Source organism: Geospiza fortis, unplaced genomic scaffold (assembly GCF_000277835.1).
Source record: "Geospiza fortis unplaced genomic scaffold, GeoFor_1.0 scaffold118, whole genome shotgun sequence".
NCBI classification, from domain to species: Eukaryota; Metazoa; Chordata; class Aves; order Passeriformes; family Thraupidae; genus Geospiza; species Geospiza fortis.
In genome coordinates, this window is record NW_005054380.1 from 367978 (window position 1) to 390356 (window position 22379).

The window sequence follows — 22379 nt, forward strand, 5'->3', positions numbered from 1 at the left end:
AAGCGCCGGCGGCTCCCCTCACGCTCTGTGAGGGAAGGCTGGGCCTCTCGGGCGCCCGGGAGGGAGGCTCGGCGGGGCCGTCCCAGGCTGATGTGTGCCAGTTCCTCTTTGGTGACACGGATCACTGTTATTTACGTAAATTTCCCGTTCTTCACCGTATATAGGAAAAAACCCAACAACCCTCAAAGTTCTGTATGGCGGGTGCCTTACGTAGCAGGTACAGAGTCAGTAATTTAATTTCACTTTTGCTGCAAAACCCTTTATAATGCAATAGCGTGTTTATTCTCAGAACATCAGAAGTATTCTATGACTGTTTCTGGAAATAAGTTCCACACAGCCTCCAAGAAGGAAATATTATCCTCACTCAGCCAGGTGAAGCTGTGTGTGAGCCTGCCCTCGGAGCTCTCGCCTGCCGCTTCGGCAGAGGCGTGTGTGCATAGCTGCTTTTTATGTGGCTTTAATTACCGTTTGGAAGGCGGAGTAGGCAACCTAAACTCAGGCTGTGGTTTCTGATGTACAGATTGACGACAAAGAATTCGACATTCCTCAAGTTGATACCCCTCCAACGCTGGAGAGCATCCTAAATGAGGTGAGTGAGCTATCGGACAGGGGAGTCAGGTGAGGCAGCACATGCTCCTTTTACTCTACTCTTACTGTTTTTTCTGGAAAACAAAATTTTAGAGCTTCATGGTTTCCTTATGCTGATAGCTAGCAGGTGCATACTCAGTGGAGTAATTGCTCTACAGTATGTGATATGGAATTTTTATTTTGTTTGTTTTTTTTTTTTAATTTAAATATCCACAGCTGCAGCATAAACGGTTTTCATCAAGTCCAGGCACATTCATCTGTAGATCTGGAGAGTCACCTGAAGTCTAGACAGCCTATTAAAGGTCAGGGTTACCAAACAGCTGTTTTTAGTTAAAAGTAATTGCAGAATATTCAGAGTAGTTCTGAAGTTGTGGGAGGAGATAAGAGCTAGATTCTTCACAGCTTCATTTGTGTTGTTCCTTTTACGTATAAGGTGTCCCAAACAGAGATAGGCTAGAAACAAGAGGAGTAGTAGGGGTAGCTCTGTCTTTTTTCTGCTGGTGCCTTGAGTAGTGGAAGTTTAGTAAATTTGGATCATCTCAAACTGTAAGGACATGCAGTGACACCCATGTCAGAGGAGTAGATTCCAAGTCTTAAACTTGAGATAGAATAACGCAGACAAAGTCTTATTGCAATATCTCAGTAAACGTAGGATGGGAATGACTGGCAAAACACTTTCTGAAATGGATTTTAGCAGAGGACAATCTCTCTGAGCCAAAAAGACAAACAAGTGCAGCTCAGAAAGAGCTGCTTATGAGCACAGGGCTGCCAGGTGTAAGTGAAATGAGGGGCAGCTGCTCTGCTCCCCGCTTGTTGGCGTCAGCAGGGGGTTGTGTTTGCTCCCTCTGGCTTTATGCTGAGAGGCCAACAGGAGATGCACTGCTTTTAGAACACATCAGGGAGAAAGGCTTTTTGAAAAACTATGACAAAAAATTCCAGGCTAAGACTGAAAGGAGAGAGAGATTGCAAACAGAAGAGCTGAGAAAAGAGCAAAATCAACTCTCGTGGCAGCTGGAGGGACTTCTGGGCTCTTAGTGCCACTTGGTGAAGTGCTGGAGTAGATGATGATAATTCTAGGTCTTCTCTTGGCAATTTGGAGAGTTGGAAACAGCTCTGTTAAAGGTCAGTTAAAGTTTTGATGGACTACAAAATATTTAGGGAAGAAAGGTTAGCTAACTTGTTCTCCAGCCCACTTCTGTGATTTTTGTGAATTCTGGAAACCTTCCACAGAATCAGCCCAGTAAAGTAATAAATAGTTCTGGGTTTTAAATCTGAGGCTTTCCTGTGCACTCCTCCTCCATTTCCTTGCTGAACTGATGGTGCTTTGCTAGTGTTTTAGTTATGCTGTTGTGCATTTTGAACCTTTAGCAAGCTGTGATTCTCGCCCTCCAGACTGATGATGAAGAAGAGTCTTTCATTTTGGAGGACCCCTTTCTCTTGAACCTTGATAACACAGATACACACTCCTATGACACCTCTTCTGTGGCCAGCTCTGACAGTGGGGACAGGACACACCTGAAAAGGTACTGCAGCCTCATGCCCTGGGAGGTCAAACCATTTGTGAGAGGGGTTTTGCTTACATTTGATAGAAACACATCTTCCTTTTTTTCACAAAACTGTTAGCAAAGATGGGATTTGTAGTTACACTGAGGTTTGGCCTGTTTGAGCAATAATGGCATTTTATGAGAGATGTATTAGTTAAATTTTTCCAAATTTTAATGAAATCTTTAAAGCACTGAATAATGATGACTCTAAAGAAAATGTTTCAAAGGGATGTCTGACCTAGTCTGCAAGCAGCTGGTGGTTACTTGTAAAAGGCAACTGCTATCCCTTCTGTGAGTGGACTGCTAATATTGACATCTAACATGATAATTAACTCTAATACTGCTGATGTATGTTGTTAATTACTCAAATGATGGCCTGAGCCACTCCCATGGCTGCCTTGTGTGCCGTGAGCAGTTGCACTGGATATAAACACTCTGAACTCTTATGGTTTATGTTGGCATAGGGTGGTGTACAGACTCTGTCCCTTCTTTTTTCCAATAAGATTGTACTGAGAGAAACATTACCTGAAGTGGCTTAAACTTCTTCCAGTAGAGAGTATGCAGAAAAACCTGGAGGTGTTCTGTCACCTTTGGGTAAGTCTGGTTACCATGGTTAGGGGTTCTTAGCCATAGCACCAGCTACTAACAACATATTTGATGAACCTCTGTGGGAGCTGCTTGGTTGTGCACCTCTGGAGAGAGAAGAATCCAGTGTTTCCCTGGTAGTTTTGGGAATTTGCTTTCTGGTGGTGTGAGCTTTGCAAGAAAATTGCAGCTTTGCTGCGGAATTTCCCTGTCCTGCCTGGTAGAATTTACCAGACCTGTTTTGAAATAACTGATTCTGCACTAGTTAAGTTTTTAAAGACATTTTGTCCATAAACAGAAGCACTTAAGCTTTCATATCAGGTGATCTGTGTATTAATTGAAGGCTGTTCTTTACCATACACCCAGTTTTCCTATGGGTCTGTATTCTGCTAATGAGCCTTTTCCAGTTGTGCATTTTTCCATAGATACCTTTACAGGCTTAAAACTTCCTCACTCACTGAAAGAGCTGAAGTGTTGCTTCCAGGATGTATTAGTGAATTCTAAGGCTTGCAGATATATGCTTGAAACTGACAGTTTGTTTGGGGAAGTCAGTTTTTTTGCTCCAGGAGATGAGTTAAAACCAAACTGTGTGCAGGCTCAGCAGGGCAGAGAAGGCTTTGCTGATAATCTCATGTTTTACCTCATTCTGTGGCCCCAAGAAGAAGAATGGAAATTGCATGAGTTACAGGTGTATACAGAATTTACCTGCTGGCTTGGCTGTGGGTTAGGCAAAGTTCCAAGCTTTTATTCTGCTCTAATGCTTTTTGGTTTGTTTCTTAATTCCTTAGGAAGAAAAAACTCCCAGATTCTCTCTCACTCCATGGATCAGTGATCCGGCTCTCACTCCTGAAAGGGATTTCTGCCCAAATAGTGTCTGCAGCAGTAAGTGTCATCTGGGCACCTCCACTAAGAAAAATGTGAAACTCTTTTGGTATGTGTGTGGGTGTGTGTGAGATCTCCTGTCTGGCCCTACTATTAGTTCTGTGTAACACCATGTTAGGGGCATCTACTGCTCACCTGTAGTCTCTAGGCAGCCGTGAATCAGGGCTTAGCTGACTTGCTGCAGCAGTGATGTGGTGGGTCACTTTTAGCACTGATTTCTGTTGCTAGATGTCATGAAACTTGGTGGGAAATGTTCATATAGCATGAGAGTGTGCTTGAAGGTGCTGGAACTGGGTTTGCTCAATGCCTCCAACAGGCACATGGCTCTTTGAGAAGAGCACAGTAACTTTCACATGGAATTACAGGATGTTCTGCTTCCTCTCTATTTCTGGGTGTTTCTAGCCACTGGTTCCCTCAGCTCTGTCTGCCCTGGTGAGGCCATTAAAATGCAGCTGGTGCTGTTTTTTTTGTGTTTTGTAGTTCTAATTATTAGACTTGCATGATCTGGGAGCTGTGTCTCTCACTCATGGGTTCTCCTGTTTCCCCAGGACAAAGTGGATGCTGGCTTGCCCACTGCAATTGTAAGTACTCTCACAATTTTCAAGAAATGTATATTTAGCTTTCATGCCATTTTGTTAAAGCAATATTTAAGAGGAGTAGCCTGAAAGCTCCCTGGGGGCAGACTCCAGCCTTCCTTCACTGCCCAGCTGCCCCTCTGCTGAGTGAGCCCCACACCCTGCCTTTTTTATACCTTCACCAGGGCTTCTTAGCTGAGCACCTGACCTGTCTCCATCTGTAGAGCACACTGAATTTCCCTAATTGTTTCTTCTTTGCCAGTTATTGCTTTGACAATTTTTATAGAAACTTTAACTGGAGTGCTCCAAGTGACGGGCTCAAAATCTCTGTCTCTGTCTGAAGTATTAACTAAAAGGCTGTCTGAAGGATACTCCTGCTTAGCAATTTGCATCAAAATTTTTGAAGTCAAGCATGCTAATCATATCTAAATATGTCAGAAGTGAAACTGCCTGTAGTAGAATGAGAAGAGAAACATTTTAATGAGGTGAAATGCAGTCAATATTTGTTTTGCCCTTGTGAAGTGAGTTTTAATGTTTTACAAAGGAACTAAAGGTGTGCTCAGTCCCTTTGACTGTAGTAACAGCAGCCCATAAGAAAATATATTTTTGTTTAAAAAGAAAAGGAAAAAGTTGTCATTTCTGAGGCAAAAGACTGCAGAGTGAAGTTAGAAACATGCTGTAACTGATATATACATAGAATAAAAACCTGTACTTACACATCCAGACATAAAGGCATTAGAATTTTTTTCATCTTACTTAGATTGTTAGGAAATAAAAAGTAGAACAAGATGAATACATCTACAGCATTATGTGATTTCTAATAAGTTCTATTTCATTGGGTGCAGGTTGGCAAGTGCAGTAGGATCTTTGAGGATATGTTTAATAGGATTTGTTTAATTCCCCATGAAAAAGTTGGAGTCTCTGGCTTGCTGTGGACTGTTCTTCAGGGGACCAGCACTTGCCAGGGTTTTAGAAGAGTTCACATGTGGAAGTAGCAGCAATTTAGGATAAAATCCCAAGTATTTATACTCAGCAACTACACCAAAAGAGTGAGATTGACTTTAGAAAGATGAAATTTTGCTGTGGGTACCACTCTGAGCATTTGAATTTCAAACAGCAGAGGAGCAAGCAGCCCTCTGACCTTGGGATAATCTGTGTGATGGCTGTTCAGGTGTAGTACCAATCTGTCTTCATGCAGGAATTGTGCTTGTCAGTTATAAATTGAAAAAGTTATAACCTTTGAAATCTTCCACTTTTGGCAAACTTTGCTTGATAAGTGCTGGATTTGTGAAAGGTGTTTCTTCTGCTTTCAATCTTCCTGTATGGCTCTTTTCAGGCAGCATCAAATCTGATAGCAGTGGGGACTTCCCATGGGTTAGCACTGATATTTGGTAAGTTAAAAATGAAGTTTGGAGGTTTTTTGTATTTTAATGATCTTAAAAAAAAAATGCAAACACAAGCTAAAAACCGCCGGCCTGATTTATAACTGCAGGCTGGGTTTCTTCTAGGATGTTGTTTGTGCTAAATGTGTTTTTCTTTCAGTAAAGAAATGAAGCACAAGTAATGTTTGTCATCCTTACTCGTTTCTTGTGCATTGTTATGGTTTGGCACTTTGATATTGAGAAATTTAACCACATGGGAATTGTCTAAAGAGCCTTTTCTGTGTTTGAATAGAAAATACTCTGTTTTCATGTGGAAGAGACCACAACCTGTATACAACCTTCATCAGTAGTAACCTTCTGCCCTGTGTCTGAATAGGTGTCAGCTTTGTGGAAGTTGTGTTCCCTGGGAAGTGGGGCTTCTGACCCCTGGCTGCCTGCAGACCTGTGCCCTGGGTGTCTCCTTCCCTGCCCTTCCCCTGCACCAGGCAGGCCCCTCTGGTCCCTTCATTCTGTCATTCTGTTCTTCCTCTTATCACCAAACTCGCTTAGAAGGTTTTCTGAGCTTGTGCCTCTGTTTGCCCAGCTGGGCCAGAGCAGCTCTGGAACTTTTCCCAGTCACATTCAGGTTTTGTGCCCTTTGTATGTGCAGCACCCAATTCTTATGCAGTTTAGAACTTTCAGTGTATTTATTGATGCTGGTTGGAATTCTTGGAGACCAAAAGTTACAGGGGACAGGGTCCTTCAGAGAGATGGGAAAGACTGTGACAGTGCAAGACTCACCTTCCTGGTGTTTAGGCATTAAACTGTTTGGTGCCATTTGCTTAATCCAGTATTGAAACAGTTCTGCTCCCTGAGGAGAAGGTGGATTGAAGAGAGCCTCAGAGCCCTCCCAAAGGTCCATGGTGCTGAGTAAGGGGCAGTGGACTTGCGCTGAGGAGAGCTCTAATAACAGTTTTCATCCTGAGGGTGTTGAAGCATGAGATAAGAGTTGAGGCAGGTGGTGCAGTCTCTTTGCTTGGGGATATTCAGAATTCAAGGCCCTGACTGACTGGTCTCTTTGGCCTTGTTTGGAGCAGCAGGGCTGGGCCAGAGACCTCCATGCCCAGCTCCCTTACAGCTGAAGTCACTCTGAGAGTCTGTGCTGTAATTTAAAAGTGATGGGGAGTGGAAGTACACTCTCCAGTTTTGTTTCAGTATACTTTCTGGACACTTATTCTCTGCTGAATTCCTTCAGTTCTGTAACTAAAACTTGGGCATTGATCCCAGTGCTCTCAGATCTATCTAAAGAGAGAGAGAAAACAGGGCAGGATAGGGCTCTAGAAGGCTTTGCTGTGTGCAAAGAGAGGATTGGAGATCTGGCTTGGATTTATTCTGAAATTTAAACCAAGACTAAATTTCTGTAGACCAGTCAATATCTCTATTTTTTTCCCTAGATGTGTAAATTAGGGTCAGACTTAACTCTCTGAAGGTTTGTAAGGTGTGTGCAGGGTTTATACTGTACAATGGGAACATAACATCTTTTTTACATGCAAAATTGTAGATCCATTTTCTGGTTGAACAAATTTCTCAGAATTGGTGTCACTAACACATTTTTAAACTTTATTTTTTCTTTCATATATTTGATGTCAACTGATTTGTCTCTTCTGCCAAGTCCACCTGTAGTCATGGTTTGTCTGCTCTGTCCTTATTATAGAAGACTTGGGAAACTTTCATTCTGCTTTTTTGAATGCTTCTGTTCACTCCTGAAACATTATCACAGGGCAGTTCTCAGGCTGCACATGTAATATTGAAAAGCAAACTTTCCTTCTGGGTTAGTGTTGGATTAGATGCCAAGTCTGGCATCCTGGAAGTGTTGCAGAATAGAGGGTATGAAGGGATGTCTGGAGGACTGGAGACACTCCTCTGGTACCTGGGTGAAAGTAGTTTTACCAGTTATGTTACAGTAAACTTACAGTTTTATTTCCTCTCAGATTTCTATTTTTTGGTCTTCAATGCAATGAAGTTCAAATTTATAAACTCACTTTTTAAACTGCCTGGTTTTAGAGCACTAACCATCACAGCATCATTTCTTTAATAAATCAGAAGGGGGAACATTACCCAAAGGAAACACTCAGCAAAATCTGAAGTTTGTCTTTGGAGATTGTCGCATATGTGCTGTTCATTGCTTCACTCCTTCCTCTTACATTGATTTCTGGCTTTTTTTCTCCTCTTTTGGCCCTTTCTGTGTGGACTGAAAGGCAAAGGTACAGTACCACTGCTGTGTGCATGTCCCTGCATGCCCAGGCCCTGTCCTGCCCAGGTTGCATGTTGTCTGTGCCAGGATTTCAGGGGCAGCTCAGCAGTGCAGGAACCAGATGCTGCTGGGAATTGCTCAGTGGGTGCATGTGCACTGCACACTCCCAGATTCTCCAGGCAGGGACAGTAGAGGAGCAGGTAAACGTGATTTTTGTAATGTCCTGGGGCAGCAGGTCCATAGCTGTTTGTAAAGGTGTTGTTTCAGGGCAGGACAAGGCTCTTCCATGAGATCAGCATCCTCCCAGAGCATTTCCTGGCACTGTGCCTAATAAAATTAGTAGTTGTCGGTAATTCTGCAGAAAACCAAATAGGCCTTTCAAACTCAGGAAAATTAGGGCATAAGGAGAAGATCTTGTTGAAAACCTGGTGATCTGAGCAGTATCAGCTTCTGCAGTGCTGTGCTCTTTTCTTTGGTTTGGAAAATTACTTCTTTCACATGCACAAACTTGTCTTCTTTCTGTATGTGCAGAATTGTATTTAATCTCCATCTCATTTTGACTTCAGACTCTGAGAGCAACACAGTTATTGCTGGAAAATTTTCACGTGAAGAATTGCCTTATGTAAATTGAAAAATTAAAACCATTTTTGGACAATTGAGAGCCACCTTTGTTTCAAGCACTAGGCAAAAGCTTTTTATGTCTAATCCTTAACATGCCTTACTTGCAAGCTGATAATGCAAGTCTGGAAAATCATCAGATCAGCTTTTATAACCTTTTGCTTTTGTCTATTTTTATGACTTTGCCAGATTATTAGTAGAAGCTCATTGATTTTCTGATCTTGATTTACCTTGGAAGCAATTTAATCCATATTATAGTTGAGTTTTTTTAAAAAAATCTTGTCTAATGGTTCTTATTGTGTGTCATCCTTTGACTGGAAACAAGAACAAGTACTGGACTGATCATACAAATCACTTAATTTTGGGATACAGTAGAGGCCTTGTTTGTTTTAAATTGACATTGCTGGTGAGGGAAAAAGAAAATGGCTTTTGAAAGTTCCTGTGGGGATACATATAAAGATGCAAAACCTATTCAGAGAAAGCTGTGGAGGATTCTCCTTTTTCATGCCTGAGAGGAAGCAGGTTATTTATTGATTGAGTCACTGACAGGCTTAGGCTGAAGTGGAAGGTACTTCCAGGAATGAAGAAGTCATTCACCTTTAATATAAGGAGCTGCAGTATTCCCCAATTTTCAAACAAATTTTTATGGTAAGCAGATGGTATTTTTGTAAATGAACTGCATTTCCAGGCCTCTGGAACAGGCCTTATTTGTTTGGATCTTGACACCATTAGGAGAAAATCTCTCCTTGAAGCTTGTTTTCCAGCTGTAGCTCTGTTTTCTCTGAACTTCAATGGAAATCTTTCATGATTCATCTTCCTTTTTCCTTGACCTGTTCTGATCCATGCTGTGAACACCCTTGTCACAGTGATGTCAAGGTGTGTTCTGGTAGCTTGGCCAAGAATGTTTTCTCCTCACTCTGAGCAGTGCTTTAGAGTAATCCAGGAGTTCAGCTGTTGTTCTTGCTGGTGTTTATTTCTGAACTCCACTCCTGCCTCTTCATACAGGTGGGATTTGAAAGGTGACTCCCACTCTCAGCTGACTGAACAGACTGATAAATGCATTACTTTGGGCAAGTAGTGTAGGATACATCTATGCTCTGTTTCCCAGCCAACCCATTCCCAGCAGTGCTGTAGCTTGCAGAACCATGTCCCATGCCCTGGGCACATCTTCCAGGGTGTTTCTGGTGCTCTGTTCTGCTTCTTGGATGCAATCCTTTCCCTTCCTTGCTCCAGGTGAATCCTTCACCCAGTCTTATTGTGGTGCTTCTGATGTATTTCATATCCCTGTAGTCTTCATTCCAATACTTCTCACAAAGCATCTTTTCTCACTCCCTCACTCAAAAGCAGGACAAAAGCACAGACACGTGGAAAAAGCAGCTCCAGAACATTTTTCTTAGCTTTTGTGAGCAGTGCACCAAAGACAGGCAGAGGATTCTCATCCAAAGTCATGAAGAGCAGCATCTTGTAAAGTGCTTGTGAGTCTCTCGTGGTGGGAGCCTCCAAGAACTTGGCACAGACAGAGGTGCCCATGGTTTGTGGTGTGCAGGACTGGACAGGCCATGGCCCTGCAGCAGTGCAGTCCCTGTGGAGGCTCTGCAAGCAGTGGCACCTCTTTTGCAGCAGCCTGTGGCTCACGGAGGGAGCTCCTTTACAGAGCTGTGTGCACCAGAACTCATTGGGTGTTTTAACTGTGCAGCTTGGAGACAAAAGTGCCTTTTCCTTCCAGCCTTTCACCTTTAGCAACAAAACCGAGGAGTAAAATTATGACCTAAAATTGCACTTATCAAAAGCCTCTTGTTGGGGTTTTGTAGTTGATGTTCAAAGGCAGAAATACAAGGCTCAGAAGGTAGAATTAATTTTGTCGTCTTCCTTGCTACAACGTAAGCACTGTTGCAGAATAGTGAAAGGAAAGCTAGATACTGATTTAATTTTTTTAGTAGTTTCTTTTTCAGTATGTAATACCTCTGCATTTCCATATTTCCTGTCCCTGGTTTGTATTTGTATAATTTTTGTATTTCCCTGCAAGACAGTGTCCCACTCTTTTTGTTCTAACATGAGCTCTCCTCTTGTAAACCCCTTTTTAAAAGAACTTAACTGTAAGTCTGTGAATTGTGAATGTACCCTAGGTGAATTGTATGTGTGAATTATTTAATGATGTTAATTTTAACCATTGCTCTTCCTTTAATTTTTTTACCAATTGTTCTGCTGCAGATCAGAACCAGGCTCTCCGGCTGTGTCTGGGCAGCACCGCAGTTGGGGCCCAGTACGGGGCCATCTCTGCTCTCAGCATCAACAATGACTGCTCCAGGCTGCTCTGTGGCTTTGCAAAAGGACAGGTAATTCCCAAAGGATGAGCTGCTCCAGTCCTGAGAGGTTACCTGGAAGTGCCAACAGCTCCAAGCCAAGCCCCTCAGTCTATAGCTATGTGTTGGCTGGTTCAGTGCCCAGAAGCTGCACATACAGTGTGATGTGCCCAGAGCTTTTTGGGGCAGCCAATTCCCACTGAATCAGGTTTCTGTGGAGGAAGTGAGTAATGCAGAATATAGCAAAGGGTTCGATTAATTGTGACATAATTCCTGTTAAACTGAAATGTGCAATGGCTCACTGGGACAAACAGTTTTGTCTTTCTAGGTCACTCTCTGAGGTCTGTGCATGGTAATTAAAGGTGTTTTTTACTGTGGTAATGACTTGAAATTCTTGAAACTCATATGTAACCCCAAAATGAATTTTTGCTAATACCTTACTTGTATGACATAAGTAGCATAGCTTTTGAAGGGAAAAGAGTTTGAGTCTGTCGTAGTTTTATGCCCTTCTCAGAACCAAAGGAGAGAAAGCAATTCCTGAACAAAATTAGCAAGACTAAACCAAAATAGGTAGACATCACCTTGGTAACATTTAGAGAAGTACAAAGAGGGCTATTTCTTTTTGCATTCATTTCCCTTTGCTTTCACCTTCACAACACCCCTGTGCCTATGGTAGGACTAAATGACAGCTTGCTCAGGCCATGTGGAAGTACTTAATCCATGCAGGACAGCAGCCAGTTTTAAATGGTACTCAGATAAAACATTTTGGAACAACAGCTATGAAACATATGGTCTAGAAGCATTGATAGATGATTTATAGGATCACATAAAGTACTGTTTCCCTTAAAAAAGTTTTATTCAGGTTGTAATCTCAGCTCTTCCAGGCAGTTATGCAGTGAACTGTTTGGGACTTCCTGCTTCTTAGCTGAGAAAATGCTTGAATTAATATTAAGTACAAGCCAAGGTCTATTCTCCTACCTGCCTTGTCATGCTGAGCAAGCTCAGGAGGAGAGGAGGAACAAGGTTCAGGTAGCAATGGAGACGCTTGAGTTTTGCTTAGGGGTGTTAGCAGAGATTTTTCACCTGTTCACTGGCTCTGAGAGAGAGAAATGCATTTGACTTGTTGGGTGGTAACCAAGTTATCTTACACTCTTTAATGTTCTTATCGTGCAGATAGCTGTGAGCTGAGGGAGATTGGGCAGGTGGGGAGAGCTGGCCAAAAGGAGATGATTCAGAGTTAAGATAACACATGGTGTCAGCTCTAAGCAGACAAGTGAACTGCTTGGAGAAACAGGACAGGAACAGATTTCAGGTCATTTTTCTTTGATATGAAACCCCTACTGACCCAGGGTGGTAATGTCAGTATAGGAATTTGTTGCTGTACTGTGTAATGCATGAGGTGATGGACAGAACCCCTTGACAGTGAGTGTGTACTGAGCACAGTCTGCTTGCAGATCACCATGTGGGATCTGGCCAGTGGGAAGCTGCTGCGATCAATAACAGATGCCCACCCTCCAGGAACAGCCATTTTGCACATCAAGGTAATAAACACTCAATTACTACTTTAATCCCAGTTTTGTTCAGTCAGATGTGGTGACTTTCCTTGTGCAGTACTTTTAGATTTAACATGAGAGCAGCTGCCTATGGCAGTGGTATCCAGAGATGAGAAAAATGAGCAGAAATTCTGTTTTAAAATGAAACTGTGTATACTGACACAATAGTTTTGGCTGTGAGTTGTACTGTAACAAACAACAGTTGTTGTCTGTTACAACTCCTCTCTCCAATGCCAAAATGTATGAAGAATTAGTTGTTAGAACACATTTCTCTAAAACGTGCAATGTTTTGACCTGAATACATGACTTGCCAACTTTCAACTTAAAAGAATCTGAACTGTAGAAAGTAGCTTCTGTAAGCAGATTTTCAGATAGCTTGTTGAGAATGTTTTGGGTTGAAAGAGAAATCATCTATGGCTTCTTGTTCAGTGGTGTTATTGTCATACACAGAAAATCATATCTGAATTTGTGCCTGGCTTTGTTTTACATAGCCTCAGATGTTTGCGGGCTTACAGATTCTGCGTATAAACACCTCCAGAAATGTCCCCAGTGGAGACTGTGATCCTCTATTGTCTGAATTACTTAGTATCTTTAGAAGTTCCAGATGTTTCTGATTTGGATCTGTCTGTAACTGCAGCCCATCCACCAGCTCTGGCCCCAACCCATGGGCTTGAGGCTGAGAGCCCTTGTAGAGGCAGCTCAGGTTTTGGTGTGCTGCAGTTCTGAGCTGCAGCTTAAAGTAGTGGGGCTTTGGTACCAAAATCTGGCAACAGGGCTTGCTGGGGAAATGAAGGGGAAACACAAACCTTGCTGTTTTTGCACGTCATAAAAAAAACCCCAGTAATTTTCTGAACTTGGTGTGTTAAAGGTGTCTTTCTGTAGGTGCACTGCTTGTACTCTGTGTGTTGTTGGTACTGCCATAGCATGTATTTTTACATCCATTTGTTGTAGTTTATTTCTTAGGGCCATTTTAATCTCGTTTTCTGCTCAGTTTACAGATGATCCGACACTCGCAATCTGCAATGACAGCGGAGGCTCCGTGTTTGAACTGTCATTTAAGTAAGACAATAACTCTCTCCAGAGAAAGGACAAGAAACCAATTCTTGGTCATGGTTTCTAAAACCTAAGGAGAAAAAATCCTATTGAAACCAATGAAGTTACTGCCTGACTGTTGAAGGTGTAATTTAGGGCTGCAGTGTAATTTCTCAGCTGAAGGAAGATGCTGTGTGGCAGTGCAATAGCCAAAGAATAGCCTTAGTTGTTTAGGTGTCACTGTATTGTCCAGAATTTGACACTCCTTGTGGGCTCTTGGTGGCTGTCACAAAAGTGCTGCCTCTTGTTGTATCTTGGCTCATTAGTGAGAGCTGTCCTGCAGTAGCTGCTCGTTATACTCTTGGCCTCTTCAAGAGGAGGGATGACAAGGAGGAAGGATTGACAGTTAATCTGATAAAGCCCAGGAACTTCCCAAACCTTATTCTCAGATAAGATCTTGAATTCTTGTCTGTATCTGAGCAGCTGTATGAGATTGCCTCCAGTTTCATGTCAGAAGTGATCCCTGGAGCTGTGCAAGGGACTTTTTAGAAGGAGTGTTTATGAAGGATCACTTCTGAGATTGGTGGGCTGCCACCAAGCTGATCTGTGCTCTTTGCAGGAGGGTTATGGGAGTGAGGACGTGCGAGTCTCGGTGTCTCTTCAGTGGCTCCCAGGGGGAAGTTTGCTGTATTGAGCCATTACATGCAAAGGTTGATTTGAGAGACCATCCTATCACCCAGTATTCACTGCTGGCCATGGCCTCCCTCACCAAGGTAACTTGCTGCTTGTGGGAGGCTTGATGTGAGAGATCATCAAGGAGAAGTTCTCTGCTGTATACTCAAATATTTTATTTTGCCTTCTTGCTTTCCTTGAAGATCCTGGTTATTGGCCTGAAGCCATCTTTGAAAGTGTGGATGACCTTTCCCTATGGCCGTGTGAGTAATAAGGCAAAACGGGTGCTTTTTGGGTTATGTAAAAACATTTTCTTGGAGGGAATGAGATGAGATCAGGAACAGGTGTTTGGTACCACTGCCTTCCACAGCACTATGGAATTGCAGTGATAATCTGTGTGTCTGATGTGTGGAGGTTGTGGCAGAGAGGAGGTGAGAAGGCTGCTTCCAGCTGTACCTCTGTGAATATGCTGATTTTCTCAAATAAGCAGGAGGGAGTCCCTCAGCTTCTTGCCTTTTCTGCTGCAGTCTGTATGCATCCACACATGGGATTTTGACCTGATTATGGCTACAATCACCTTGGACTGGGGCCACTGTTTTATATTAGAACAATACAACAGAGCCCTTAATTACAGGAACAGGAACCAAGAGGAATTTGAGCATTAAACAGTCTTCTGAACTCTGGATTATTCACTTTCACTGTCAGTGGCATAATTCCTCTTGGAAAAGCAGCTGGGGGCAGGTGTGGGATGGGTTATGTTAGGAGAATGGAGACAGGGGGGATATCAAGCTGCAGCTTGTTGTAGTCCATGTATCCATGTGGGATTGGATGTACCCTGAGCAGCTCAGACACCAGTGGTGTTCTGTCTGGGTGTCCACTTTGCCAAGGACTCCCAAGTGTGTGGCTGGACCAAAGAGCACAAACTGCTGCCAGGAGTTTGCTTTGCAGCCCCTGTGTGTACCAAGCACAATCAGAAGTGAGAAGCAGCTGATGAGCCACGTGTCCTGGAGCTGAGGGTCTGCCTGGTGTGCCTTAACCCCTGGCTGTGCTTTGTGTGTGACAGATGGACCCTTCGAGTGTCCCTCTGCTGGCGTGGCACTTTGTGGCTGTGCAGAACTCGGTGAACCCCATGCTTGCCTTCTGTCGAGGAGATGTCGTGTACTTCCTTCTGGTGAGCCTGGGCTGTTCTGTGCTGCTTTCAGGTGGTCACATCTCATCCACACAGTCAGGGACTGAGCCTCTATCTCAGTGACAGTGTGATAGCTGAGCATGCTGGGAACAGCTGCAGCTTCCCACTGGCTTGGGAACACCAGCCTGGTGGTCACTGCTCTTCGGCTGCAGTGGTGCCTTTGCCTGGAAGCTTGAGATTTACCTGTTCCAGAAGTACTGACTTGCAGTATGTTTCTACTGGAAATATAAGTGTGTGGATTGTTTTCTGGGAGGGCATGTGGATTTGAGACACCATCTTAGTTTTTGCTTTAAAACATGAGTCTGGAAAAAAACTGTGTAAAACACTAAAAAAAGATCTTTCAGTCCTGTTGATGTGTAACTTGAGGGCATGGTGCTCATGCTGTTTACATCTGCAGCAGTTACACGTGCAGATATGATGGTTTGGAGACAATTTCATGCTGATTTCAGTATGAGAGCAATACCTAGACTTCTGAAAATCTGGCATTTTGACTTTGGGGTGCCAAGTTTGTTTTCCAACTCTGCTATCATGTTGGACCTTAAGCTTTGTTTAAGCACCCAGACGTCTGCTTGTTTGGATTGAATCCTCTTTCTCCTCTCTTGTCTCTCCCGGTAAAGCTGGGGAGAAAGAAAAGGATGCATGGTTTAAACTTTCCTTGCTGAGATGCTTGTATGTGGGGGGAGCTCAAGATTCCTGGAGTCAGTGTGGTGCCCAGTGGGAACTGAGGGGCTGAGCTCAAGGAAGTCTGAGTCTAAGTCAGCCTTGTTTGTTTTCTCTTTCAGGTCAAGAGGGATGATAGTGGTGCAATACATGTCACAAAGCAGAGGCAGCTTCATCTGCACTATGATCTCATCAACTTTACTGTAAGTCTCAGTAGTGCAGAATGGTTAAATTTTTTTTGCACTAGTTTTCTTGTATCTCAGTAGCCCTTAGTTCTGTGCTCTTGGCTGTGTTTATCTGGTGATAACTAACTGAAAATGTCCTTATACTGGGGACTCTGGAAAACCAGCACAGTGTGGTAACCACCTGTGAACAGTGATGTAGTTGTCTTGGCTTTGATGCCTCTGGATATAAAGTGTGCTGGAGTGTAAATTGTGTGCCAAGAGGACGAGAGCTTTGGTGGATTGCCATCTGTCTACAGCTGTTTTCTGTGAAGATTCCATGTAATTTCTCTGCAGAAGGACCCTCATTATCTCTGCCTTTGAAGTTATGCATGTATGCAGTTGTGAAGTGGCCATGTGTGGTGGTGTTCACAGGGGTCCCAGGATGAAGGAAGGGATGTGAATCTTGACTCCATGTTTCAGAAGGCTGATTTATTATTTTATTATATATATTATATTAAAACTATACTAAAAGAATAGAAGAAAGGATTTCATCAGAAGGCTAGCAAGGAAAGGAAGGAATGGGATGATAATAAAATCTTGTGACTGACCAGAGAGTCCAAGACAGCTGGACTGTGATTGGCCATTAATTAAAAACAACCACATGAGACCAATCAAAAATGCACCTATTGCATTCCACAGCAGCAGATAATCATTGTTTGCATTTCGTTTCTGAGGCCTCTTGGCTTCTCAAGAGGAAAAATCCTAACGAAGGGATTTTTCATAAAATATGTCAGTGACAGCCATGTATAGTAACTAAGCTACTGGCTGTCCCAGAATTCCCAGTAAGGGTGCTCAGGGAGATGGCCAGAATTTGTTTCCTTGGCTCTAAAGGAGAATGCATTGCTGAGATGTGGAATTTGGTGCTTTTGCAGTGGATCAACTCACGGACAGCAGTGCTGCTGGACAGTGTGGAGAAGCTGCACGTCATAGACCGCCAGACTCAGGAGGAGCTGGAGACCATCGAGATCTCAGAGGTTCAGCTGGTCTACAACAGCAGCCACTTCAAGTCTCTGGCCACGGGGGGCAATGTCAGCGAGGCCTTGGTAGGCACTGGTGGCCTTTGTGTTTGCAGCTGTGTTTGATGTAGGCCCTAAGTGGAAGCCTGGAGAGAAAAAGCCTTTTGAGAGCATCTCAGAAGTCAGACACGGTGGTGATGTGGGCAGCTAACAGACAGCTCATGTTTCCTTTCGTGCATTGAAGGTTGTAGGAACTGCTCCTCCTTTACCAGGCTTTGGAATAGTCTGTCTAGGAGAAAAGCTGATGTGCTTTAAGAGGATTTTCTACTTAATACACCATAGACTGGAGCACTGGTTACTGGCAGTCAAGTTGCTGTTGTAGCCACTCCCACTTCAACAGTTGTCTTCCCATCTGTGTGCCCTACACATTTGCTCTTGAGGAAGATAGGTGGCAAGGAAAGGGCCCCCATTACCTTTTTGGCACCTGAGGGTAGAGTCAGAGCCCTACTTCATCATTTTTGGGTAGCTGGAGCCCAGCAGCACTTGAAGCTGAGTTCATAAGCAGGAGGGAGTGACAGCAGTGCTCTTTGACTTGCTACTGCCCAGCAATCTGTGGTGTTCTTTCTCTACCCTCATTTTGATTTCTGCATTGCAAAGGATCTTGGAAGTGTATTTATGTTTTTTGGGAAATAAAGAAAAAACCAAAACCAAAATGCAGTTTTACTTGCATGTGATTTTTCTCCCTGTAGGCACTGGTTGGAGAGAAGGCTTGTTACCAGTCCATCAGCAGCTGTGGTGGTCAGGTCTTTTACCTTGGAACTAAGGTAAGTGGAGGGAATTTTTCAGTAAAAATACAGGGCATTCACTGTTGATGGTAGCTCTTCTAGAAAAGGGCAGTTTGTTTTCTGTGGAGATGGGTTTTGGGAAAAGGTTCTTTGTGCGCTTATGTTGTGGGGTGAAGGAAATGTGCAGTAATTTGTTTTTAGCCAGGGTATGGGCTGAGTGAGACATTGTCATAGTTTCACAATATCCTGATTCATTCTGCTCCAGGGTAAACCTAGCCTTACTTTACTGCGATGGCCTCTGCCCTAAGCTTCTCTGTCTCTGCTATAAATGTGCTAGGGAATAAGCAGAAGAAAATAAGACAGCAGCTAAAACTGGGCTCCAATTTATACTGCTTGAGGGATGCTTTTATTAGTCATCTACACTGGCATGCTGTGGTGGGTCTGTGGGGTACTACAAGCTGCATGAGCAACTGCCAGTAAATAACTTTCAATTTATTTTTTTTCTTTCCTAGTCCGTTCATGTCATGACATTGAGAAGCTGGAGAGAGGTACGTTGAGAGGGAGACACTACAGCTTAGGCTTGAATTGCTTAAATCTAGCTGAAAGGAGGGAGAGAGCATTTGTGAAGCATTTTCTGGGCACTGTGTTCAGGATTCCTGATTGCTACACAGAGCCAGTGCTGTGGATACACTGATTTTCATGGGGACACTGGGAGTCCTGCTTGCTTAAACTCCCAGGCTGAATGGAGACCCTGTTCTCCCAAACAAGGCATCATGCCTTGCTGTGTGTCAGCTTTTGTTGGTGCAGTGCATGACTTACCTGAGTGTGTGATGAAGCCTTCCACAAGCTGTGTGCAAGTTTGTGTCTGCCACACAAACATCCAGGAGTGAAAGAGAACCTGCTTCACTGGAGTTTGTCTCTAGCTACTGCAGGAGCTGCATTATAAAATTCATCAAAGATTGCCTAGAAATCCATAGAGGATTTTAGATCCTTGTTGGTTGAAGATTTTTTTTTTTTTGGAACATCATTTCTCTGACAGCTGAAACCCCATCAATGTCCACACTAAAGTTCTTAGTGATCTGTTTAGATCTGTTCCTGTGTTGTACTTTTTCCCTTGACTCAAACAGCTGTTTTCCTTTCTGCATCACCACTTTGCACTATGTTTATTCAGTGTGTGCATGTTTTCTCTCAGGCTTTGTTTTGCAAGGCTAAGCAGAGCTCTTTCAGCTCTCTCTTGAGATTACTTTCCATTCCTTTCTTTATTTGTAGTCCCAGTTCTCTGTGTGTCCTGTATGCTCAGTATCTTGGGCATGGGCAAACAGTTTGCCACATATTGCTCTTGCTCTGGGTAAGGTCTTACAAGTGCAATGTACGGTGTCACCCCTTCACAGTCTCTGTTAGATGTGTCATTTCTCATGCATCTTTGGATCTCATTTTTCTGTTCCTTTGGCTATGTGATGTCAGTGACTGGGGCACTCTGGAGATTCACTGGTGCCCTGTAGCCAAACTGATTTCTGCTGGAAGGTGCTTATACTGTTGGGTAACATCATTCTTCTGTTACCAGCTTCAGGGGCACATCTCTCATGTCTTTCTGTTCTTCTGTCTCACCTCACATGCTCCCAATTGGTCATCAGCAAACTTTAGTAATAAATTCAGCTTATGCCTATATGTAGAGGGCTTCAGTGATTCAAGAATCAGCTTCTAGACTGATTCCCAAGGAGATTTGGAAGCCATTTCTTTGCAATCTCGTATTTCTCCTTTAAGCAGTGACCTTCACCATTTTTCCTCTTGCTTAGGTTGCTTTAGGGCTGTTGTCCTCATCTGTGGTTATAAACTCCTTCATGTGACATTGTATCAGGACCTTTTATAGGATATGAACACTTGACCTCTGTTGAGATTTTAGTTACCATGGCTGCTTCTCTCTGGTAGTTTTGTCTCCTGCCATTCACCACTGAATTTCGTTTAGAGAGCTGTAATGAAGAGTCTTGTTCTGATCTATGATTTCAGGTACAGATTTTCCTGGAATTCCAAAGTCAAACACAATTTGTTCTCTGAGACAGTCCCTTTCTAAATTGCTATATGGTTTCTGCTGTGTTGCAGTTGTGCCTCTATCATAGGGGACTTAACTGAGAGTTTGAATTGAGTGTGTGGTGATGAGGGTGAAACTGAGAGTCAGTTCTTGCTGCAGGACAGGATGCTGGGCTGAGACCTGGACTCTTTCTTCTCTCAAACAGTTGTCTGACACTGACCTATCATACCAAGGCCAGTGGTGCTTAACCTTGGGTGTTAATGGTTCCTTAAAGCAGAAAATACTTGTGACTTGTGATCTTCTTCAGTCCTTGCTGACTGTGAGCTCAGGAGAAAATAGGAGGTAGGATAAGTACCTGCTTTGCTGAAAGCATGGCAGAGTTGTTCACTCCAAACTGTTGTGCTCCAAGTGATTAGGCAAAGATGGGGAATGGAAAATTTTTATCCTTTGTTTATCAGACAGTCAGTAATGCTGGGGATCTTCATCCATCAAGCACCTGACTTAAAATGTCCCCCCATAGGGACTTGATGTACTGGGACCTGACATTCCTTAGTCCAGCAGAAAGTGTCCATTTGAGAGAATCTCATTGAGATCCTGTCCTTTACTGCAGTGTGGTGAGAGCTTCTGAGGTGTTGTGTTGCTTTGCTGTCAGGAACCATGACCCACTACTGGGAAATGCCAGTCTTAAAAGGGAGGGAATCATCCTTTCTGTAGCTCTGAGGTCCAGTATTCCTTGTTGTTTTAGAGAGTTGACCACCTTCTGAAACAAGAACGTCTCACAGATGCTCTGGCTCTTGCTTGGTCCTTTTATGAAGGTAAAGCAAAGGCTGTTGTAGGTAAGTTTGGACTTGTTTGCTTCTAACTGAAACCTCTGGGGATGGTTTTAATTATCTGCACATCCAGGAATCACTTTTTTAGGGGAAGAAAACAGAATTGAATTGAAGAAGAGAAAATAGGATGTGTTGCTTTGAGTTTGGCAGAAGCAACCTTTATATGGAGTAGTTTGATTTTTTAAATTTTTTTTTTAACTGTAGTCCCTTTAGCAACTCAAATGAAAATCAGGCTTGATCTGTGTGTGACTCCATGCTGTTGTCACTTTACATGAAGGAGGTAGACCTAGATGTTGAATATCCAACCTGCTAAAATATTCCTGAAGGCCATGCATGATCCATAGGTATCTTCCAGTGTGATTCTCTGTCAGCTCTGCCAAGCAGGTGCTTTGATCCAGGTCTCTCCCCTGACTGTACAAGGAACTGAAAGAATCATACTGGCTTTTGGCACCACATTTCCTACAAAAGAGGTTGCTTGAGAAGTATGTTAATTATGCCAGAAACTGCCCCTTGTGTGGTCAGATTTGTATTGGACACATTGATTTTACAGCAAATAACTTCTGATGGCTTTGACAGTGGGGTGCAAGTTCCCAGGACAGGATCCTGCTGTGAAATTGCTGGTATATGAAGATGGGTTTTGTTTTAGTGCATGGATATAGCACAATAAAGCAGATTGTAATGCTTTGAATAATGAAAAACTGTCTTTTTGAATTGGCATTTATATTTTCCCCTTTTAGTGCACTTTATTCAGCTTATTTGCATCAAGACCTCCTCCAGCAATTACCCTCATGTACAGTCTTTGACAGCTCTCCATTAATTGTTCTCTCAGTATTAAACAGCACTCAGAACTGTTCTTGCCATTCCTGTGCTGGAAGTGAGGAGAACAAACCTTTTGGAAGAAGAGGGGGCTAAAAGTAGAACACAAAACTGTGTATTTACATATCCTGACCTCTACATCTCAAGGGTAGTTGTGTTAGCATCTGAACTGTGGAGTTTTTTTTAATTTCTGCTGGTAGCTTGGGTGAGAAAAGCTTTGGTTTTCACCTTATTCCCTCATTCTTTCTAGGCTTGACTGGGGACACGAGCAAGAGGAAAGCAGTCATTGCTGACAGAGTGAGTCCCTGAGCTCTTCCCAACTGGATTTTCATGTGTGCTGTGATACTGTGTTCCTGAAAGGAACAGCTTCTGTCCTCCATTCATTAATCCAACTAACTCTAGAACATGTACATGTTCCTCTCTTGCTGAAATTGGGAGCAGAATTTTAGAAAAAAACTTGGAAATACCATTTGGGTAGAGGTGGGGATAAAATCTGCAGTATTATCAATCCAAAAGGAGACATTATCATCCAGGCCTGGAGCTCTCTGGTCCCCTCACAGTGAAGAGAAACCTTTGTGTAGGTAACTCAGGAGTTCCCTGACCTTTGTTTGGCACATGTCCATCAGAATGTGACTTGCTGACTCTGAGGGTGGGAACTGTGCTCTGTGTTTATGTGAACATGGAATAAGCTCTTCAACTGATCCAGTTCAGTTTTTACAGGAACTTGCTTCTGGGAGGGGTGTGTTTAAAGTGCACACTTACTGCAATAATTATTTACCTGTGCTCTGTTCTTGTTATTATACTTGCAGGTAGCTATGTTTTTCTGTGTAATATACTTCAGCTTAAGCTTTGGGTAAAGTAGTGGCCCAGATGAGCCTTGTGCTTCAGGATGTGTTCACCAGCCAGAGAACTGGCTTTTGGGC

At 43.1% G+C, this 22379-nt stretch overlaps 1 protein-coding gene across 3 annotated transcripts in view; it reads left to right on the forward strand.

Moving 5' to 3' along the window:
• Positions 1–171: 171 nt before the first annotated feature.
• Positions 172–22379, forward strand: part of VPS8 (VPS8 subunit of CORVET complex) — a 65130-nt gene continuing 42922 nt past the window's right edge. Inside the window, exons 1-18 of one of the 3 annotated variants that reach the window (XM_031060334.1) lie at positions 172–217; positions 521–589; positions 1981–2111; positions 3506–3599; positions 4148–4180; positions 5511–5565; positions 10619–10743; positions 12165–12251; positions 13255–13322; positions 13915–14068; positions 14171–14230; positions 15031–15138; positions 15939–16019; positions 16913–17083; positions 17746–17820; positions 18294–18329; positions 20556–20646; positions 21707–21753. In XM_031060334.1, coding sequence (XP_030916194.1) covers positions 12171–12251; positions 13255–13322; positions 13915–14068; positions 14171–14230; positions 15031–15138; positions 15939–16019; positions 16913–17083; positions 17746–17820; positions 18294–18329; positions 20556–20646; positions 21707–21753 — 972 coding nt within the window. In that variant the 5' untranslated portion in view covers positions 172–217; positions 521–589; positions 1981–2111; ... (3 more) ...; positions 10619–10743; positions 12165–12170. Of the gene's footprint in view, positions 218–520; positions 590–1980; positions 2112–3505; positions 3600–4147; positions 4181–5510; positions 5566–10617; positions 10744–12164; positions 12252–13254; positions 13323–13914; positions 14069–14170; positions 14231–15030; positions 15139–15938; positions 16020–16912; positions 17084–17745; positions 17821–18293; positions 18330–20555; positions 20647–21706; positions 21754–22379 lie in introns of those variants that run through there. The other 2 variants (XM_031060336.1, XM_031060335.1) reach the window with 2 other exon arrangements.